The 22,063-nt window shown below is 40.5% G+C and overlaps 1 protein-coding gene across 6 annotated transcripts in view; it reads right to left on the reverse strand.

The window, feature by feature from the left end:
* Positions 1 to 1,131: 1,131 nt before the first annotated feature.
* The window catches only part of NCOA2 (nuclear receptor coactivator 2), a 189,710-nt gene continuing 168,778 nt past the window's right edge, over positions 1,132 to 22,063 (reverse strand). For 5 of the 6 annotated variants that reach the window (XM_039570539.1, XM_039570557.1, XM_039570530.1 and 2 more), the window contains 8 exons: positions 21,435 to 21,600; positions 19,290 to 19,568; positions 18,446 to 18,523; positions 17,697 to 17,931; positions 16,676 to 16,853; positions 14,213 to 14,411; positions 8,279 to 8,371; positions 4,937 to 5,271 (listed from right to left, as the gene is read on the reverse strand). In XM_039570539.1, coding sequence (XP_039426473.1) covers positions 5,260 to 5,271; positions 8,279 to 8,371; positions 14,213 to 14,411; positions 16,676 to 16,853; positions 17,697 to 17,931; positions 18,446 to 18,523; positions 19,290 to 19,568; positions 21,435 to 21,600 — 1,240 coding nt within the window. In that variant the 3' untranslated portion in view covers positions 4,937 to 5,259. Of the gene's footprint in view, positions 5,272 to 8,278; positions 8,372 to 14,212; positions 14,412 to 16,675; positions 16,854 to 17,696; positions 17,932 to 18,445; positions 18,524 to 19,289; positions 19,569 to 21,434; positions 21,601 to 22,063 lie in introns of all 6 variants that reach the window. The other variant, XM_039570527.1, reaches the window with a different exon arrangement.

Consider the following 22,063-nt stretch of genomic DNA (forward strand, 5'->3'; position numbering starts at 1 on the left):
GAGCCCAAGCATACGGGACACAGAGCCCTCCTGTTATGCTGAAACGACACATGGAGAACCACAAGTGGTGAGCAACAAGCTGGGGAATAATTCATGAGCTCCAGGCACCCCTGTGAAAAGTCTGGTCTGCAAGACTCAACGTACCAGTTACCATGAGAAGGACCTTCAAAAGGCAGTAAGTTTTTCTTTGGTCATGACATCAGGTTAGAAGAACGTGTCCACATGTCACATGCACTGGTCTCTGTCAACAAAGCCTGATCTAGAAAGTAAAAGGCAGCACTTCTCTTTCATAAAGCCAGTTACATCAGACGTCATCATTAGCTCATCATATTTTGATGCCAGGAGTCTTACCTAAAACTGTTGTATCTTCTTTCCAATATTAATTAACTACAAGAGTGTATAAAGGCAAGGTTCCCATTGGAAACATTTTGCCTTTTACTACATGGATGTTTTCTCTACTTGCTTCTGACTCTACATTGGGAAGAAACTTCCTTCCTTGGTTTCCTTAATGTGGCATTAGTTTCTTCGTATCGCCAACATTTTGCTGAAGACAAGAGAACTGCAGGAGAAGCCTTGTTTTGGTGGGAATGGCAAAATGTTACTAGTATTTGAAAAATAACTTTAAATAAAATAACTTTAATTTCTGAAAACTTTTAATATAAATAGTTTTTCTGCCTCATCCATTTCCCGGAGACAACATCATTCTTGTACATTGTACATTCTTGAATGCTACAAGCATTCTTGTAGCTCTTTTTATTTTTTTTTTCCAAATGACCAATCAAACCTTTTCAACTGTCTTAAATCCACCATTTGGCATAGCAAGGAGAACAAGCCATAACTCTACTCATCTCCACATTTGAGGTCTGCTTCTGCTGACACTGCCATGAAAGACACCCATTTCATCCTGACTGTTCATAATGAACTGTTCTCATATTAAGCCATGAGATAAACATTTTCAGTTAATATAGCACTAAAAAGATGAAAGGCCTTGCAAGTAACACCTAGCTGGAATATAAATTCATCACCAAAGCCTGCTGCCTTTTTAAAACCCAGCAATCCATCTACCCTGGAGTGCTTTAGTGCTACATCTTATACCCTTCTATGAACAAATGAAGACACAACAGAAACATGTTGAAATCTCTAAAGCCATGTAAAACCCGAAGGCATTAAAATTTATTAAATGATGCAATAACAACAGAATTCTTTATTTACAATAGCATTATTTAACATCAAATAAGCAAATAGCATCAGCAAAGCAATATTAACTTGCATAAATGTATTTAAAATTTCTCTGAATATATCTACCTTTGCATAAACTGCTAACACTAGAAATACAAACATCAATGCAGGTGAACAAAGTGATGTTCAGAGTCAACTCCGTTTTGAAAATAAATCACAACCTGAAACACTGTAAGCTTTCTCCTGAAGAACCATAGTTTATATATTGCTTAATTTTACCCTTGTATAATCTTTTCATATACACACATCTCAGATGCAACTTCATGATGAACTGTACAAATAAAACCCACAAATGACATAAAGGGAAAAAAATTAAATGACAGTAAATGTTTGAAGAAATGTGTCCATCATCTCTATTGAACAACATAAAGATTAAGTGATGATGCACTTATTCCAAAATTGTACACAATTCACTATACAAATATAATACATCAGACAGCTATGTAGGAATATACAAGACTTAAAAACAGATCTAAGGCATTATGCTAGATTTTAGCATTTTGAGGTTCTTGCACATAGCTTTTACCTGTAGTAAGAAACTTAAAAGATTTTGTTTTAGTCTACAAAGAAACACCAGGGAGAAAATTCTAATTAAAATCAAAGCCACTACAGTAAATTTTCTTTTGTGCAGAGAATGCTTTTGCTCTTAGGCAGCATACTACCATACAAATACTAGAAAACTTTTAAATTCACACCAACAATTAATGGCTTAAGTTGCATTTCAAAACTGATTGTGTATCTTTGGGTTCTGCAAGTGGAGCTGTGCCACCCATTTCTTCTGTTAAGCCCATATGAATTCCGCTTTTAAACAAAGATTAAAAAATGTATTGTATAAACTGCAAAAACATTGCTTTTAATTAATACAGGCCCAAAGGGATACTGGTGTGGGACAATATTTTAAGGATTGAGTACAAATTAACTCCTTGTAGCAAAACAGCTCACTTCACTTTTTAAACTCACCACATTACATGAACACTTAAACAGGTCGTGCGACCGTGTATATATGCTTATTTTTCACATTATGCGCCTTTCACATTTAAGAATGTAAATAGAACACTGATTAATTGTTCTCTTAAACAAAATCCAAGTACTTTCTCCGACAAATTTACTGTATACAGGATGAAAAATACTGATAATGAAGGGAATTGATTTGGCTTTTTTGTTTCTATAGTGATCAATATGATCAGAAGATTCCTTCACTCACTTTTCTCTTTCATTACTTAGAAGACGACAAAAGTCACAATGAACCCAAACGGAGCCAAAGTGATAGGTACAATCTCCTTTCTTTCAAAATGTCAATGGATGATGAAGTCTCATAATCACTACAGATATGGGTTTGCAGGTCTGTTGTGAAATGGGACAAATTTAAACTATTTTTTTCCACTGTGAAAAAGAATAATCTATCTTCAGAGGTTACAGTTAAGAACCAAAAAAGAATGGAATAGCAAAAAATTATTTTAAAACTCATTTACACTTTGTGGTGCATGAAATTAATTCCTTCAAATTTATACATTTCTTATATAAGCAATTTTTTGTCAGATATATAATGCAAGTTCAACACTAATGTTGTAGTAATGAGGCTGTGGAGGTCAGGGCTGATGGTTATTTTTTCCCATCAGCAGGTGAAAGAATGACTCAGCTGACTAAATATTCTGTTTGAGTTTGGCAACAGAGTGGTGACAGCTGAAAAATTGTTGCTTCTCTAGAATGGTGGCACTGTCCTCTTAAGGGATGAACACAGAAACAGCCTTTACCATATTTTCCTCAGCCTTAACATAGAATGGCTGCTATTTCATTCAAACTCCCACCTGAATACCAAAACAAATTAAATGACAACACGACAAACCTTTCAATCCCAAAAGGCAGGGCTGATTAGATATTATAAAATGCATTGCATTTTACATTACACCAAAAAAATTGCGTTCAGGTTAGAAAGTTTGTGGATTAGTGTCCTGGTTCCGGCCAGGATAGGGTTAACTTTTGCAGTAGCCAGGAGAGGGCATGGCTAGGACCCAGAGGTTATTCTATACCACCTCACATCATTGCTGGGGCGGGGGAAGGGAGTCTCTTCCCAGGAGAAGGGCTCTCTTCTGGATCAGCGCAGTTGCGGAGGGAGCGTCGGGCACGTCGTGGGTTTCCGTGAGAATCGTTTGTCTCTTTCTTGTACCCTCTGTCACTAGTATTGTAGCTGTCACTGTTTTTTATCTCATTGCTGTTTCCATTAAATTGTTCTTATCTCAACCCATGATCTTTACCTTTTGTGCCTCCAATTCCCCTCTCCAGCACTCCACAGGGAAAGATGGAGGGGGAGCGCGGTTTGGAGAGTCTCACTGGGAGCACTAAATTAGGGAGTACCATTCCTAAACAATTAGGAGTCAGCAGAAAGAAAACAAAGGTCAAACTCATCAATTTCTTAATATTCCAAGTCCTCAGAAACTGATGTCAGTATAGTAAAAGATTATTCAAACCACAGTGGGCAAGGAAAAAAACCAACATGCCTTAACAGTGGCCTGCTTAGTAACAGTTTTTCTAAGATTTGTTACGAAAAGATATAAACATACAAAAATCAAGAACTGGTTCCTACAGTGGCTGCATATAATATAGGTTAGTTAAATGATATTATGAGCAGAATCACAAGGCTTAGAAAATGAGAAGTCTCAAGCCTACAAATTAGGTCTAATCAAGGCATTGTGATCCTTTACAAAACACTCTTCCAGGAGACACACACGGCTAAGAAGATATCTAATTTAATACTGAAGTACCTCATTTGGAATCAACTTCACAACATGTATATCTCACAAAAATTATACAAGTAAAACACTTAAGTTTTCAACTTAAATTATTGCTTGTTTACATATAAACTGGATTTTATGTACCTTACAAAACGTCCTCGTAGTCCACACTGCTTTAAAATAATGAGAAACACGATAGTGGTGAAGTCTGTAGTGATATCTGCTATAGGTATTACAGGAATTGTTATCTTCCCAGCTAAGGGGATGGGAACCAGAAATTATCATGCTTTACAGCAGGTATCTTTGATATTATGCACCCATTCTGCCACTACCATAATCAGTACATGCATTACCATCGAACTTTGCTGTTTGGCATCCAGTAACTGGCTGTGCAGATTGCTGGAAACACACCTAAGGAAATAACGGAGTAACCTGGTTTTTAATTCTATTAGAAAGAAGAAGATGACAGAGGTCAGGAGAGCCAAGTTAAAAAAAACAGATTTGCTGATTGTTAGGAATTTAATTAAATGAGAATGTAACCAACTTGTATGTTTGGATTCATGACTTGCATCATAAACACTACCACAAAACCCAACCAAATCACCCCTTATAAACAGCCCTCTCGCAGGGTAATTTTCATCTGTTTTACAACTTTAACCCCATTCAAAATTGGTCTGTATAGTTTTCTGCATCAGTTGATCTTCTCTGACTTGCTGTCAGTGGAACGTGCTTGTTGGAGGTCTCTATATGTACCAGACGTTGCTTCTATGCCCTCCTCCAGGCCTCCTCTCTGCCCCAAAATGCAGGCCTTAGTCTAAAACACCAGTTTTCAGACAGAACTGAATCCTTTGCACCAGACTGAGTAAGCCAGGGAAAACAAAGCAAAAAAACCCCAAGGTCTAGAACTAAACAGAAACAGAACAAGAGCATGGTTGTTTTTCCTTAAATACATACATTTAAATACATTCAATCTGACATGGTTTATGAAAATTGCCTGTCAACATTTACTTTGCAGGAGAGATCTAAGTTGCACTAAGGTGAATGCAGTGAACAGACTGAGCAATGTCTGTACGCTAGCTTCAGACTGTCAAAGAAGAGGCTGCTCTTCGGCAACGACCACCCGGCTCCCCTCAGGAAGGCAGGGCTGAGTCCTGTCGGCAGCAGGCAGCCGCCGGGGCTGGCAGCTTCTCTGGGACACGACAAACAGACGCAGCTCTTCAAATTGGTAAGGATTTGGGGCCCTAAGCCCAGTCAGCTGAAGAAAGGAGCAACCAAACCACCCTCAGGGTCAGCAATATTTCTGCAAAAGAAGAGAAATGGGGAAAAAACCAATGAATTCTTCCTGCTGGGATAGTGAAGATAGATAGGTCAATGAGATCTGGGACGTTGGAGTGCAACATCTGCTGTCAACTGTGCATTCCTGTAATGCTTTACACCTGAAATTTCATTGGAATTTATAAAGCTGAACTATTCTTTGTGTACACTGATACAACTGACCAGCAATTTAGTTCCTTTGGTATCAGTGGGGGTTTAATTTCACTGCATTCTTAGGTCCTTAATTCATTCCAATTATCCTGGATATTATAGCAACTCAGGATCATCCATCTTTTGTAAACTCCAGCTGAAGGCATGGCAATAGGGTTTAAGAGAAGTCTCATTCTCACAATATGTGCAAAAACCTCTCTTACTGCTGCATCACCATCAAAGGAAAAAACTGCCCTGGCTCACTTTCCCTTCCAAGACTCATAATGAAAAAGGGAATAAAGAAGTAAAACCATCTTCAGCTATCGATCCCTAGAGATGTTTTTTACCTCATACTTAATACCCTTGCAACGTCTTTACACAAATATAGTACAAACTGGTTTCAACTGAGTTGATTATCTTCTTTCTTATTCAAAAAACCATCAGGATGTGGTTTTCACAGTTGTTTTAAGACTACTCCTTCCAGTGGCTGCAATCTGTGCCTGTCTTCTCTCCTTGTAAATGCCTGCTCCCATGGGGTGCTGTGGTCAGTCAGGTCAGAGAGTCAATCCAGCCAAACCCATTTTCCTACTCCCCTGGGGTTTCTTTTCACTCATATCCTGTGGCTCTGGCTGTGGAGCAGCTCTTTGCTCACAGCTTCCTGCCACGCATAAGGAAGGCCCTGTTTGCCCAGGGACAGGGCTGGTGGGTGGGAAGGCAGGCAGTCTTCTCTCCAGTCCACGTGCAAGCTGCTAGGCTGCCTTCTGGAAGCTGTCTACACCGTGCTTTGGACCTTACCACACCCTCCTCTGCCTTCACACAAGGCACAGAAATGTAGGTTTATTGACAAATAAAGTCAGTGTCAGGAAAGCAAGGCCCTATGTTTTGTACATCCTCTATTCCCAGTTTAGCTGGTGCAGCTGGACCCCTCAGGGGGTGACCAGCCATGGGCAGCACTGAGCCCTGATCGTGGCTCCTCCTTCCTTCATCATAGCACAGAGACACCACACTCATATCGCTCATGCCCTGACTAATACGGACAAACCAAACTTTGACTCCTCTTTCTAACATGTTGAGAGGCAGTTCAGGGACCCCGTTAGTGGTTTTTTGAAGATAAAGGGGAAACAAAAGTGAAAATCCAAAGATGTCCTTATTTTCAGGGTGGACATTTAGCAAACAGTATCTCCAGAGAGATACTAAATAAACACTCCCACTATACCAGCAACTTGAAAAAAATTATGTACTGCAACAGTTGCACATTAATTACACGGCTTAAACTTTCTTAAAAAAAAAGTTATGTAGCAGTAGTTTATGGCTCAGTTGCATGACAAAAGCAGTTGTTTAACCTCTATTACAGTTCAAAGTTCAGTGAAAGGTATTTACAGTGTATATAAACTGCATTTGCATTGGCAGTCACAGGTATATTGGTAAAATAAACGTAAAATTACAAAATTTTAGTCCAAAATAATTTGGAAGTACCTTTCCAAATAATTTGAGAGGTTTTAAGAAGTTGCTTTTCTTCAAGTGAGACAAAGCTTCTCTCATGCATTGCTACTGTCCCTCTCATTGTCACGGCACTGACTCCATTATTTTAATTTTACACCCCAGAGATTCCCTGCCCAAAGTCATGCCACTTATTTCTTTTCACCTGCACCCTGACTTATGGCCACCATCTCTTGTACCCTTTCTGTCACATTCACTCTCTTTTCCTTCTCTCTTCAACTAATTTTTAAAATCTACCTCCTCCTTTAGTCTGCTTCTGTCTCAACATCCTTTTCCCCTTTCTTTCCTCAGCAGTACTTGGTATTTTCTTCTCTGACAGTCAGGCTTCTCTTAGCACATGAAATTTAACTGGTTAGAGAATGCACTAAGTAGGAGACCTTCTAGCAGCCTGCCAGTACCTAAAAAGGCCCACAAGAGAGCTGGAGAGGGACTTTTTACAATGGCACATAGTGACAGGAGAGGGGGCAATGGCTTTACACTGAAAGAGAGTAGGTTAAGATTAGGTATAAGAAGAAATTCATTACTGTGAATGTGATGAGGCACTGGAACAGGTTGCCCAAACAAATTGTGGATGCCTCATCCCTGGAAATGTTCAGTGTTGGATGGGGCTTTGAGCAACCTGGTCTAATGGTAGGGGCTGTCCCCATCCATGGCAGGGGGTTAGAACTAGATATCTTTAAGGTCCCTTCCAACCCAAACTATTATGATTCTGTAATAACACCTTGGTATATAACAACTTCTGCTAGAGCAGAACACACTGCATCCTTTCATTAATCAAAGTGACCATGAAATGGTTGCAGAAGAGACTCTTTATGGACAGATCCCTCACTCTTGGAAACAGACATTTGTATATTTATGTGAACAATGAAGGTGTGAGAAGAATTGGCATCCGGGAGGTTTTAAATACATATGAATACAAAAAAGACAAGGATACAATAAAATACATGCATGGCTACTTCTACCTCAGTACTTTCACATTCTTCGTTTTCATTCATGTTACTAACTTTTCAGACAGATGTTCCTAATTTCCCCTGCTACTCAAACTCCTCTTCTTGGACAGCAGGGAACGTCACCGCGCCCTGGCCCAGGAGGCCGCGGGGGCAGAGGCGGCGGCCGCCGCTAGATGGCGCCTCCCCCGCGCCGCTCGGCCGCCCGCGGTCTGTCCGTCCGTCCGTCCGTCCGTCTGTCCCTCCCTCCTTCCTTCTCTGTGTCCACAGAGTGCGCCTCCCTCACGTTAATTACTATTATTCAGGGCACTTGTAACGTTGTAAGTAAAAAGATACCGTATCCGCTCCAGCCACAGCATATTCATAGTCCTGCTGCACCCGTACCCCATTTCTTACCCGTGCTGCATCTCCGTCCTGCTTTATCATATCCATTCCAGGCAGCTGGTTTGGAAAGAGATTGCCTCCTCCCCTCATAGCAGGATCATTAACCTATTGGTAACAAGATATTAAGGAGAATGAATCAAAAAACACTTTGGGAGGAGGGCTGGGAATTAAAAAGAAGTGTTACAGACCATTACACTACTTGCATGCACCAACACCCACTCCTAAGACGATGCTACAGTCAGGGAAGTGACTGTAGAGCCAGGCACTCCTCTTGCACAGCATGTGTTTGACTCATATTATTCTGCTTCACAAGTAACAACAAAGATTTAATTCCTGATACTAGGACCCTTATGCATGTTTTACAAAGCAGGCTCCATAAATTAGGTCAATGTTATCTGAAGAGGACATCTCTGCTATCAAAGTTCTGAAAGCAGAAACAAGTAACTACTTTCCTAACCTCAGTAACACATGGCTTTGCTGCTTGCAAAGCACCACAAAATTTTTTCAAAGCCTGATGAGATAACATGTAGACTAAATTATACCAACTACTGACTTAATTTTAACAATACTTTTCTTTTTGTAAGCTATGGGAGAAAGGTAGCATTAAATGGGAAAACATGCAGTGGCATGCTTTCCCAAAGGGATGGTCTCCACAATTTTCTGAACACAGTCACAGGAAAGTATTGAAGCTGAGCATTTCTGCACAACCAAAAGGTCTGTCAAGCTTAGTTATGTGAAAAGAGTAGCTAGCCAAATTTACAGCATTGCTTTCTCAGTCAAAGGATTAATCTCACCATGTAGGAACTGGCATAAAATACAAAACAGAGCCCTTCAGCAAGGTTCTGAAATATTATAAGAAACACCTTTCCCTAGAAGTTTTACAGGGAAAGAAACCTCTTTCTAGGGAGTCTTTGTTGATTTGATTCTCTCTGTTATTTCCCTCAGAGTAGATGATGTGATAATAGTGAAGATATAGCCCTCCAGATCTCTCAGGAAGGAAAAAGATGTTTTCTGTGTTACCAGTCCTTTAGGAGACGTGTGTTTCCAAAGAGAATAAATTCTCCCTGTGGAGTAACCCACTTCAGCTACAGCAACCTGCTGCAGCATGGGGGGAATCACAAAATCACAGAATGGATAAGGGTGGAAGTGACCCCAGTGGGTCAGCTGCTCCAACCTCCATGCTCAAGCAGAGTCATCCCAGAGCACACTGCTCTAGGGGTTGTGTCTAGGGGCTTCCTGAGTATCTCCAGGGAGGGAGACTCCACAACCTCCCTGGGCAACCTGTCCCACTGCAGTCACCCGCACAGTAAAGAAGTTCTTCCTCATATGCAGGTGGAACTTCCTGTGCATCAGTTTCTGCCCGTTGCCTCTTGTCCTAATGCTTGGCACCACTGAGTAGAGCCTGCAAGAAGAGCCCAACTCCATCCTTTTTACATCCTCCCTCCAGATACTTTCATATATATTGGACAGATCCTGTCTCAGCCTTCTCTTGTCCAGGAAGACCATCTTGAATTTACCACACCAAGCCTTCTCATTTCAGGTCCTCCTGCCTGTTATATCTGTTGCCACTCACTGATTTTGAAAAATGCAATCATATACAACCACCTAAAGATTGTTTTCAGATGCTGCCAGAGACAAGACTACAATTCAATGGGAAAGATAAAAAACTTAAAATATTTGTGCCATAGGAATTTTAACTCCAAAGAAATTGATTAAGTGCTGCAAGCCTCCTAGTGATGCTTTCTGTTTCTTAAAGTGGACAGATTTTTAAACCTGAATGTGAAAATTTAAATCAGAAGGAAAGAGAACCATGTTATTTTATTCAGAAAGAAAGAAAACAGCTTTGCAGCTCTATCTACGTGCATTTGGTGATTCCATGTTTAAAAAGTGCTTTCTGCTATTAATCAACATTCATCAGAATGTGCAAACACAAATACCTTTTCTGATTGTTCAGTAGACAAAAGGAGGCAAAAATGAAAAGCAGAAATAAAAAAAATTGTATCCTGAATCAACAGCAGTTTTGGAACGAAAAGATGACTGCATGATTTGCCTCAAGGCACTTAGGACAGATACAGAAAAGGAAGGTGGCTCCAGGCCACCAGAAAAGGATAGCAAAGGCATCAATGAAGTTTCTATTACAGAATCTCTTTGCCAGTGATGATGCAAGAATCCTGACATGGTATCAGATACAAAAAAACCCCAACCCAAACTCAAAAAACACCCATTAAAAAACCCCTAGTATTTTGTCATATGAATACATTTGCTTCAGAAGACCTTAAAACACCCCACATTAACTTTTCTGACTGCAAAAAAAATTCAATTAGAAAAGTATGGAGAAGGACAAAGAAATAGACATGTTTTTATAATTTTCTGAAGAAAGGTAAAGTGGTATTATCAGATATTAAGTCTGACTAAAAAGGAACAAATATGTTTTACAATTCCTTTGCAATTAAGCATAATCAATAGTCTTCTGCTAGTAAAGCAAAGTTATATACAAGGTGTCTAACAAGAAAAGTTTCCTACCACTCCAGAGCTCCTTTAATCTGGTATGCTGAATGAAATCAAAATAACATTTCAAGATAACTCTTCTTAGATGCCATGATAATTTTGGCCTGGGGAGTACTGCCCTGTGCAGATTAATGAGCAACTCCTCTGAGTGGACTTCTAAATAGGGGGTTATTTCATATAGTGAAAAGCCTCTTTTCTTGCATAGGTTTCAAATTGCTTCTTTGATAGCTCAGTAAATAGCATGGATCCACGATGCAAAATAAATAACAGGCAAAAACCATGGCAATAGCTCACTGTGCAAACAAGAAGATGAGGACAAGGGCACAGTAGGATCTCTGAATGGTGCAACACCAGCAAGGTTTACTTTCTCAATGCCTGGGGAAGCTGTTTCGGACAGGAGGAACCTGCAGACCTGGCAGCTAGCATTTCAGCATTCCTGGTAGCTGCCTCCTAGAAGAAACACTAGTAAGAGCAGCCTGAAGAGATTTAATGTAATTATGAGAAGATGACAATGAGACAAGATCTCATTCCTCAAATATATAAAAGAGCCTCTAAGTATATAATAATTACTAAGCCCATTTTGGAAATAATCTTTTTGCTTGGTGATGCTTGGAGCCCAGGTGGTAAAAAAGAGAAGTTGGAGACAACAGAAGTATGATCAGATAAATACCAAACTCAGTATTTCTGAGCTCTGGATATATCCGTATGATACAGCACAGTGCCACAACGAGAGAGGAGAGAGCCAACAATACCTGTTTGGTACCAGGGGTAATATACCTGCTTCTCACCAGGTAAATAAGTCCAGGCACCTTACTTCCAAAACCACCCAATAATAATAATGTTGAGGTTTTTTTCAAAAGCTAGAACACATTTGCAGTGTAATCACTGTTACTCTCACTGCGGTTAGAAAGAGACAAGCATGTGAAGTTCAAATTATGTATTATGGAACAAAAAGTGACACTGAATAAGTAAACAGAAGTGTAGGTGACAGTGTAAGAAAACCCCAAAGAATGAATGAAATGGCAACAGTCAGCAGAATTACAGAAAATACAGTCATTTTGAAAACCACCAGTTACAAGAAAAAGTTCAGCAGAGTCTAGGTCACTTGCTAAATAAAAATGTCAAACAGTAAAACACTATGCCCTGAAAATAGGAAAAAGAAGTGTCAATTTTAGTATTCAAGTATACATTTTTAGCTATTCATGTTTCTCAAGAAAGAAAATGTAAAGTAGTACAGCACGTTCCTGAGGACTAAAAAGTGCTGTCTTGTGGCCCAGAAATGGCCCCTCAGCTGTCAGCTGGCCACCTCTGGCCTAGACCAAGCATAAAACATTTGCTTGCAGATGACACAGGGCCGGGGTGGTAGATCCGGAGGAAAACAGGTTACTGTTACAGAATGAGCCACTGACTTTGCTTAAACACATTCAATCTAAGAAATGCAATTTGATGGAGACAGGTGGGAGGCAACCCTTTTGGGAACAAAGAATGCAGGTTTCATCTATGTAGAATGTGTTGAGGAGAATTTGGGGGGTCATCACAAGGCTTTCAGTGTGACATTGTCACCAAAAGAACCAAGACAACCCATGGTCTGGAAGAGAAATTACAAGCAGAACTTGACTTTACACAGCTTTGGTGCAATGACTGTTAAATCGCTGTCTCTGATTACTCTGTTCATATTGCCAGGAGGAGGTTACAACGGAGTTTAAAGTAGGTCCAAAAATCTACTGGGCTGAAACCCAAATGTTGAGATAGATAAAGAACTTCAGCCTATTCAGCTTACTGGAAGTTAGATAAATGCTATCTTGAAACAAGATCTTGTAGTCTAACAGGAAGGAAAAGCAGTGTGACAGCTGTGCCAGGGGAAACAGTAGCCTGCATGGAAATCTTTGAAATAAAACCAGATCTCTTTCTACAACGCAGTTTGTAAATTCAGGTTCCTGAGAAAAAAATATGTAGCATGGGTATGCTGAGAAATCAGATTGGGTCATCACCTTTAAATCCCCTCTCTTTTCTTTTTTGGCTTTACTATTGTTTTACTACATTAAATTTGTGCAACTCTATTCACTTGGGAACTAATAATAAAAAAAGTCTTCCATAATTGGGCTTAGCAAGTGGGAACATCAGAGAAGGTGACAGATTTGGGAGTATCAAAATTACTTTGGTTCACCAGTATGTAGCAGCTGTAAAAGACAAATGTGATCTGCAGCTATATCTGTCAGAGTATTCCAAGAGAAATGGGGAAGAAGTAATGTTATGCACATGGCTCTGGTGCTTAGGAAATACTGATTCAAACTAGAACAGCTGCAGGAAAGGAAGGGGAATTTAAAGCCTAAGAGACTGAAAAACCATGGCTTGTTTGGCTTACAAGAAAAACACCACAAAACCCAAAACTAAAAAATCTAACAATCTCAAACTAACAAAAAAAATTCATGTTGATAGAATCTTTTTAAAATATAGGAAAAGAAAAGAGCTATTTAAGGTAAAGGACAATATTGGAAAAGCAAATTCTCTTGTTATCAAATTTAGGCTGCAAAAAGGTCACACATTAACAAGCCATTAACATAACCGGCTTTAAACTGGAACATTATGGTATCAGGAAAAAGTTTTAGCAAGAGATGTCCATAGGAGGAGATGTTACCTGAAGACACAAGAGGTACTTTCCAGCCAATATTTCTAGAAAAAGTCCATAATTTCAAGCCTGTGTTTTTGAACTAGCTGTATTTCAAACAACCTGAAAGTCAGCTTTGAAACAAATACATGAGCCTGTTAATGAAGAGGATTTGTTTGTCACTTATGCATGTACTGTGATAGTTTAATTGCAGGTCGACAAACAGAAATGTTATTTTTCCTTATTTCAGATATCCTAAGCAGCAGTATCAAGTAAGAAAGACTGTGCAAACATCCTCTCAGCAGAAAAGAACAGGTTACTTACCTATTGATTCAGCAACCTATTTTATATGCACCACATTACAAAAAATGTGCATTTTGTGCTTGTAAAGTTGCCACATGGATAGTTCTGATAGCTGATTGAATATTTATTGTCTGGGACTACAGACCCTGTGGCAGTTGAAGCATCTTCCAAACCCTGCCCATGCTGGCAGCTTTTGCTCTTCTCTCTAGGAAGCAGCTGCCTGCCATCCAGTTCTAGCCTCCACTGCTGGGAAAATCAGCAACTGCAACTGCGCTACGGAGACTTAACTACTCAGAACAGGAGCTACCATCAGCACGTGCTTCCCATGGAAGTCCAGGAGACAGCCACAGTGCTCTCTACCTCACTGGTCACCTTGGCTATTCGAGTGCAGAGCTAAAACCAAAGCCCTTTTAACATCATCATTTCTCAAGAAAACTAGTAAGAGAAACATAATGCAGTGGACCTGAAAAACTACTGGAAGTAAAAGCAAACCCTCTAGCTGTCATCTCACATCCTTAGATTCTCACCTGCTCAGGACCCATGGAGGACAACCCTGATGTAGGCACAGAGGTCGCTGAGGTCATGCTGATCTGCCCTGTCATCTGGTTCATGTTGTTCATACCACTTGTGTTGGTTGCCATGGATACATTGATGTTCATGTTATTGTTGTACATGCTGGTGCTTGCTTGCTGCCCAAAATGTGGTGGGGACTGTTGTGAAAACATGCTACAGCAAGGAATGGAAAAAGCAATGTGTCAGACTTAGAATGCTGAAGCCACTAAGAAACTTTTTTTAATATATCTTAAGCTAGAATTAGTATATACTGTCATTTATTCCAACTTCAAAGGAAAAACCAGTTTTCAGCTACATTAATGTCTAAGGAGTAGATTTTCAAAATTTAAGGTCCCATGTCTGTGCACAAAAATGCATGCCTTTGCGTGTGAAACTATGGCAGAGTACAAATCTGTTATGCATGTGCAAGAACAGCCAATTAGCTGTCTAAAGGAGCTTTGTATGTATTTTAAAGTAATGCCTGGAGGGAGAGGAAAACACCTTTAACCTCCAGTGTTAGCACAGCACAGGACTGCTGAGCTGAAATCGTAGATGGCGTAATAACCTTTCTTTTTTGCAAAATAGGCTATTTGCATATATGAATACCAGATTTGCACATACAATTATGGCAAGCGGGCTCACAAATATAGACATGCAATTGTGCAGAAATTTATTTACTAGGTCTTAGCATCAGGTTTTGAAAATGTGGCACTGTAAGAAACAACATAAAGTCTAAGACAATTACCCTACATGTTCCTATAAGGGCACTTCTGATCAACTTAAAGAGGAGTAACTCAGGTGGAAAACCTCATCCCAGATTTTATTTAGTCCAAGTGCTTTCTGGACAGTATCTTCCTTCCCATTATGTTGAAAGCCATATGAGAGACTTCTTTACATTTCCTAAAATGCACTCCACTGTTTACACATCAGTCTTTTGTAGTCTTGGAGCATAACTCAACAGCCACTGAAGGAATTATTACTGACAATGTGTCTGTTTAGAGGATCTGCATTAGACTGAAATACTGGAAAAGCTGCTGTGTCTGTATCAGTGGCTGACTTTCCCTTCCCTGTGAAACACTGCTCCCACAGCTGAGGAAATCTTTCAGGGTTAACGCTCAACCTTGCACTTGGGTACCCTGTTAGGCTCTTGCTGTGCACTCAGACTTGGTGGAGTGCAACGGCATTCTGGGCACAGGACCAAACCCAGAAAATCCCACCATTCTCTTCCTTCCAATTCCATGTCTTTTCAGGCCACCTCACCCCAATTTGAAGTTGTTATCTGGATGGCTGAAACAGTACACTACAGATCATTGTGAATACTCAGTGGCTTGTGTAAGCACATTTGACATGTCTCTGCTGTAGAGCTGCAGTTCAGCAAAGCCAAACCATTGGACTTATGGAGCTGCCCCTGCTGCCATTTTTGGCAGAAGCCATGACAGCAACAGCTATGCCCCCTGCAGATGCTTCAGGAAGACAGTGAGGATGAGGCATGGACAAGGATGAGGATAAGAGATAAATCAGCTGCTTTAGGGGCACTTTACTTGGATGAGCCTCATCAATAAAATACTGGTGTTCTGGGTTTATTAAATCTTTGTCAACTAGCAGGAAAAAGATTTGTTGCTGTGCTAGGACACTCAGCCTGAGAACTTCAGGATGACAAAAGCACTTGTGCTAGAGACAGCTGTGTGCACCCCCGTGCCAAGTGATACAGGCTGTACCTGATAGCTCCTCCCATCTTCCAAGGAAAAGCTCAGATCACTGTCATCTGGAAGCTCACTGCTGCCTACTGATAGTGTTCAACACCCAACCCATTTGATTTGGACAGACTGATTATTAGAGCTACACCCACAGGGGCAGGGGCCTCAGCTGAAAAGGTGACTGCATGCGTGAGGTATTGCTACAATGCTGTCAGGGAATGACAGCTATATGCTGACCCCCAGCATGTGCAAGCACTAATGGGCTGAACCTGGTTACACTCCAGCATTTAAAGTGGGAGGTGATAATCCAGTCATTGCAATTCCAGAGCAGTAGGGAATGCATAGGCTCTGGCTCAGCTGATCCAGCCATGTGGAAAGCAGTGTGGGAGCATAACATGAAAATCATATGCAGAAGAAATGCATCCACACAAACATTAGGGGCTGGAGTTCACTGCGCAGCACAGGTGCTTCTTAAGGGCACACAGTGTTTGATCAGTTACCACAGACAAAGCAATGCATTGTATGGATGCAGGTCTTTTAGCTATGCACTCACTTCGCCTTGTATGAAGACAGAATTTAAACCAATTCGTCAAGCCAAATTGAAAAGAAATCTCTTTTAGGATAGATAGTTAACAACAACTAAACACACGAACAATTACATAAAACAAGCCCATAAGTAAGTGTAGACCATAAATGACCCCATTATTCTATGTGTTCATTTTGGTTTTCTTCTGGATTTACCTGTTACCACCCATATTCCCTTGTGCCCACCCATTCATCTCCGTAGAGGACTGATAGGCAGGATTAGCCTGAGACTGCTGAATCATGGGGCTTTGAGTGTGAGCCAGCCTTGGTGACATCAGTGGACTCTGAGGCGTGGTGGCCCCTGTGAAGCCTGGATCGGGCTGCTGACTAATACCTGAAGAAAAGAACAAGAAATTTACCCACTGTACATTCAGAGTTAAAACAAACCAAGAGCTCATACCTGCTGACTTGTCCTTACACAGTCCTACTTATATTATCTGGAACCTTTAACTTTGTGTCTCTTCATTTTCATAAAGCAGTTACAAATACATGGAGGGAAAGCACTATTATGAAACATTATTACTATTAGAAACTGGTGTAAAGGATAATAGATCAGTAAGAGTAGATACCAAATTTAGAAATGGATGGGCATAATTTCTTATATCAGCAGAACTTTCACATAACATATTATTTAATATAATTATAATATAACTTATACAGTAGGTATAAATAAAGAAACTGTATAACAATAACTGTATGGAGGTAACTGCCCAGAACAACGTGGTTTGTGGCTTTGTAAAACAAAGAAAGGAAATGGTATTAATTATCATATTACACTTTGGGTTAGGGGTAGGGAATTGAATGCCTTATCTAAAACTGATATATATTATTTAAATTAAAGAGTTTTTTGTTTAGTTCACTCAAAATTCAGAGTCCATCAAGCAAATACATACACATATATGTGTTTGTGTGTGCATACACACATTTATCTGCATATATCTATATATAAACAAACACACTGCACTTCTGCTACTGCTCAAAGAGCGAGCGATGCTTGGAGAATAACTGGTACTAGGGCTAGGAAAGTGGAACCTCCAAGGGGTCCAAACCACCATGGTTTCCACTCTTCCCAGGGAGCCAGGCAAGAGCCTGTGGACCAGGGGCTTGGACCCAGCACAGGGGGGAACACGGGGGAGTCAGGACTGACAAAATGCACTGAGGGGGGTGGAACCAGTACCGTAGTTTGGAGGAAATGGAAACTGCTGTGCATTTGCCTGCGGGATGCGCGGGTTGCTCATGGTTGCTGGGATGCCACCGGTGGCCACCATGCTGGGGGTCATGCTCAAGCCTTGCCCTCGCATCATCAGCGTCCGCTGCTGCACCTGCTGCTGCTGCTGCATCTGCCGCTGCCGCAGGTGCTGGCTCAGGATCTCCCGCTGCCTCTGCGCCAGCATCTGCGCGTTGATGGGGCCCTGTGGGAAAAACCACTGCCACCCATCAATAACCCTTCAAGGCAACCCAGCCTTGGAGGCATCTCCACTAGAGCAATCTGGGAGATTCCAGCTTTTTTCCCCCTCATCACACAACTAACAGAAATATAAAGAAGGAGAAAATAATCTTGCTAATAATTCTGCTGGGAAAGACTTGCAACAGCGCGAGAGTCACTAACTGAAATAATACCAGTGTTTAAGGTTGCAGTGATTTGTAACTGCAAATAGAGCAGCTCATTAAAAACACACATCTTTAGGAAATTAGAAGCATAGTTAAAAATGCAGTTATATAAAATCTTTATTAAACAACCATCCATCTCATGTAAAAATGGGAATGACTCTCAGATATAAAATAGCAAAATACTCCCTATCATGCAGATTGCGTTATTTGTGTCGAAACTGTGCTTGCCACATAGCATTACTACTGCATTATATTGAGGGAAGCAAGCAAAAAAGAAAGTGACTTTTTTTGTTTTAAAGGTATTATTTCTCTCACCTGTGTTGGCACTCCAGTTCTCAAAGACAGATTCATATTGGAGACGCTGCTGATCTGATTTATCAGTGGCTGCCGATTCTAAAGAGAAAAAAACAAACCACCCCAACACCAAAACCCAAAAGTTTTTAAAGGGAAAGAGAAAAAAAAGTGTTACATACAGAGTTATATAGATCTACTTCCCTGGTCAGCTGGACTGTAGACCTAGTTCTACATATTCAAGCAGTGACTAATTTTCCTCCTCAAATCCTACTACCATTCACAGAATGCTGTTTCTTAAAGGGATAATACGCCATGCAAATAACAACACAGGTACTACGCTGTTTACAACAAACATGCTTCCTTCATAGCTCCTGTTCTTTTTCAGTTTAGGACTGGACTGTTGAGGTTTACTCCAAAGTAGACCTCACCCTGATGTTTTAAGGCAGAAATTATCTTTCCTCCTTAAACAGAAAAAGCATTGATATCTCACTGATAGTACTATGAACCCATATATTTAAAAATGAAACAACTTAAAACAATTCTCAAAAGTAGACCAAGGCCAAGGGGAAAAAAAAGGATGTAGGTAACAGGCAGCAATAAAAGCAGTTAGATTGGTGGAAAAGTCAAGACACAACAAATAGAAAAAGATACAGCAAAAAGCACAAAGAATAATGTAGAGATGCCAAAACGGAAGATCAAAAAAGAGAATGTGCAAGGCACTATCTTGTCAAGTTATTGTGGCTCCTGTTTTTAGCTTAGGAGTGCACTGAAACAAGACCCGGTGTATTTGGCGCAAGCTGACCGCAGGTGCCGCCCAGGAGAGGCGCCTGTGCCAGCACGGAGCCGGGCACGGAGGGGGCTGTACCTGCTGCGCCTGGAGCCGGTGCTGCAGCTGGAGCCGCAGCTGGTTGGGCTGGTTCTGCACGATGCCGGCGGGCCGCAGGCCGGGCCGCGGCTGCATGCGCAGGGCGGTGTACCCCGGGCGCTGCCCCATGCCGTGGAAGCCGGGGTCCTGCATGGGCGCGTAGCTGCCCTGCGCCATCTGCGCCTGCGCCGCGTACTGCTGCGAGAACACCGGAGCCTTCTGCTCCATCAGCATGCTGGACTCCTGGCTGGGGAAGGTCTCGGGGTCGACAGCTTGGCTCTGCGGAAATACACCAACAATAGGAACAGTTGGCGGGACACGGCTTTCCAGAGGATTATACGGGACTAATAGGGACAGCCTGCGAAAACAACCTTCTAGGATGTGAATGTTTTGAAACAGAAAATTACATAAGCTTTCTTTACCTCAATATAAAACTTAAAAATAAGCAGAATTGTGTATTTAAGTATCAAAATACATTCATGGAGACAAATTCCTCCTCTCCCTTTTCTTTTGTTGTTTTTTTTTTAAACAAAACCCCACAATCTTGCTTGTGTTCTTTACACAGACATTGTATTACTCTTCTAATTAATAAAAACCTGAAACAACAAATGCTAGATCAAAATCTGTAAATGAAGTGATGCCAGCATATTTTTGCCCTTGAATCTGAGATAAATTCAAAGGTATTACAAATGAATAAGTAGATTTTTATCAGTATCTTTAAACAAAAGCATGACTTCAAATAAAGATGCCTGAAACTATTACAGAAGCTAATGTGAACAGAGTGCCTAATTCTTTCAGGGCACTTTTGCACTAACTGATTATCCATTAGCATAAATAAGCTAACACAATTCTAAATTCCATTCTAGATACTCCCGTAATATTTGCTCTAGCCAGAATAATTTTATAGCTTATTCCACACTGACCTTGAAAATGAAGTTAATCTAAATTTCAGTGCCCTCATGAAAGTCTTTAAGCTGCTGTAAAATGTTCAAAGGCTATTTTAAAAAACATGTTTTAAAATGAAGCAGTTCTCTTATCTGCAAGATCCTTTAACTGTTTCCACTGAATTATTAATTAAATAGAAACATATTTACTGCTTAGTTTGAAATAAACCATTATTCATAATTTTTGGTGGTGGCATTCCAAAACCTGTATAATACTGCATGACAGTTCCATACTGCAAAACTGAAGTTCAGCAATAAATTGTGTCTCCAGCTCTACACCTCACTGAGTTCTGTGTTGTACCAAATAGGCTTGGAGATAGCTTTCTCATGTTCAAAGCAGAATTTCATTGGTCCTATTTCATATCTAAAATGCAGAGCTAGTTCAGAAGTTCATCAGCTCAGGGTGCTGATGAGTGCTGGGGAATGAACTGGGTACTGCAGGCTCCTCTGAGAATATTAAGTCATTATACAGACATACACTGATTTTGGAAAAAAAATTCTGATGCCAGAAACGTCAGGAACTAACTTTCATGCAAAATACTTCTATTTTTACCACATTTTATTTGTACCACATAAGACTGAAATGGGCAAGAATCACATGGAAGTCAACAAAAATTACTGTGGGGATGAAAAAGCATAGAACAAAGTTTAGGAAGCATGCTCATAATTTAGAAAAAAAAAATTACAGTTTATGTGCTTGGAATGACATCAGCTGCCTCAGATAAAACTCATCCCTTAACACACATTAATCAACTGAGGAAAAAACCATGGGTGAATTTACACATCTCAGGTTTGCTAATACAAAAGCTTATTACCCCCATCACACTAAACTCTTGATCCTGCTCCTCTGCTCCTAGGTCTTCATGTTCTTATTTTCCTCTTTCCTATACACTGTTGCTGGCCATGATCTTACCTTTCTCCCCCTACACTTGTTCCTCTGACCACCATTGTTTTGTTTTGGTCAGTTTAGTTGCATACAGCAGGTCAGAAGAAGGAGATCTAGATGAGGCTGGCAGGGGAGAGGAAGGAAGACTAAAGCAGGGGCTGAGGGAAGGTTTTCAGGTGACGCTGAGCCATTAAACGGACTTCCACCATCCTAGCTTGCAAGAGGTGTTTTATAATCCCCTTTTTCAACCCCACCTTGACAACATATCTTATAAAAGTAATATCTAATACATGCAAAATACCATGTCCAGTATACCTGGCTCACTAGTTCTGGTATTCCTAGAGCCCTGTCAATTTCTTCTAAACCATCAAAATTCCTTAATGCCATGTAAAGCTGATCCAGGAGAGCACCCTCATCACTTGGTGACTCTGATGAAGGATGATTACACAAGAGATCATCTGGTGAGCTGCCAAACGGTTGCCTGTGAAAACATGAACACAGCATTGGTAAACAGCTGCCAGAAAATGTGAAATAGTATCAGAGGATTAGTACTCAAATTGAACTAACAAGTGGAGACAGAAATTATTTTAATCGTGGCCAATTCTGCTTAGAAAGTTACTCTGGATGAAAGTTATGCTACCCAAAGAAGTAACTAAATAGTGTGATTAATGCCTGCCAAGACCCTACAAGCATGGTATATCTGACAAGCAAGAAAGCCCACCAGAAGGTAGCCTGAGCGCTGATTGCATATTACAGGGTACACAGAGGAACAGAGAAGTCAGTATAGAATATCGTCACTGAAGACAGAAGGCTAAATAATTGCTTTTTAAAAACTAACTTGGAATTTCTGATGTCAGATTAAGTATACTACCACAAGTAGTATTCATTTCACAAGTATTTTTTTCCACAGACTCTCCCCTTAGTTGGTTTTCTATCAGGCTAAA

This window comes from Corvus cornix, chromosome 2 (genome assembly GCF_000738735.6).
Source record: "Corvus cornix cornix isolate S_Up_H32 chromosome 2, ASM73873v5, whole genome shotgun sequence".
Lineage (NCBI taxonomy): Eukaryota > Metazoa > Chordata > Aves > Passeriformes > Corvidae > Corvus > Corvus cornix.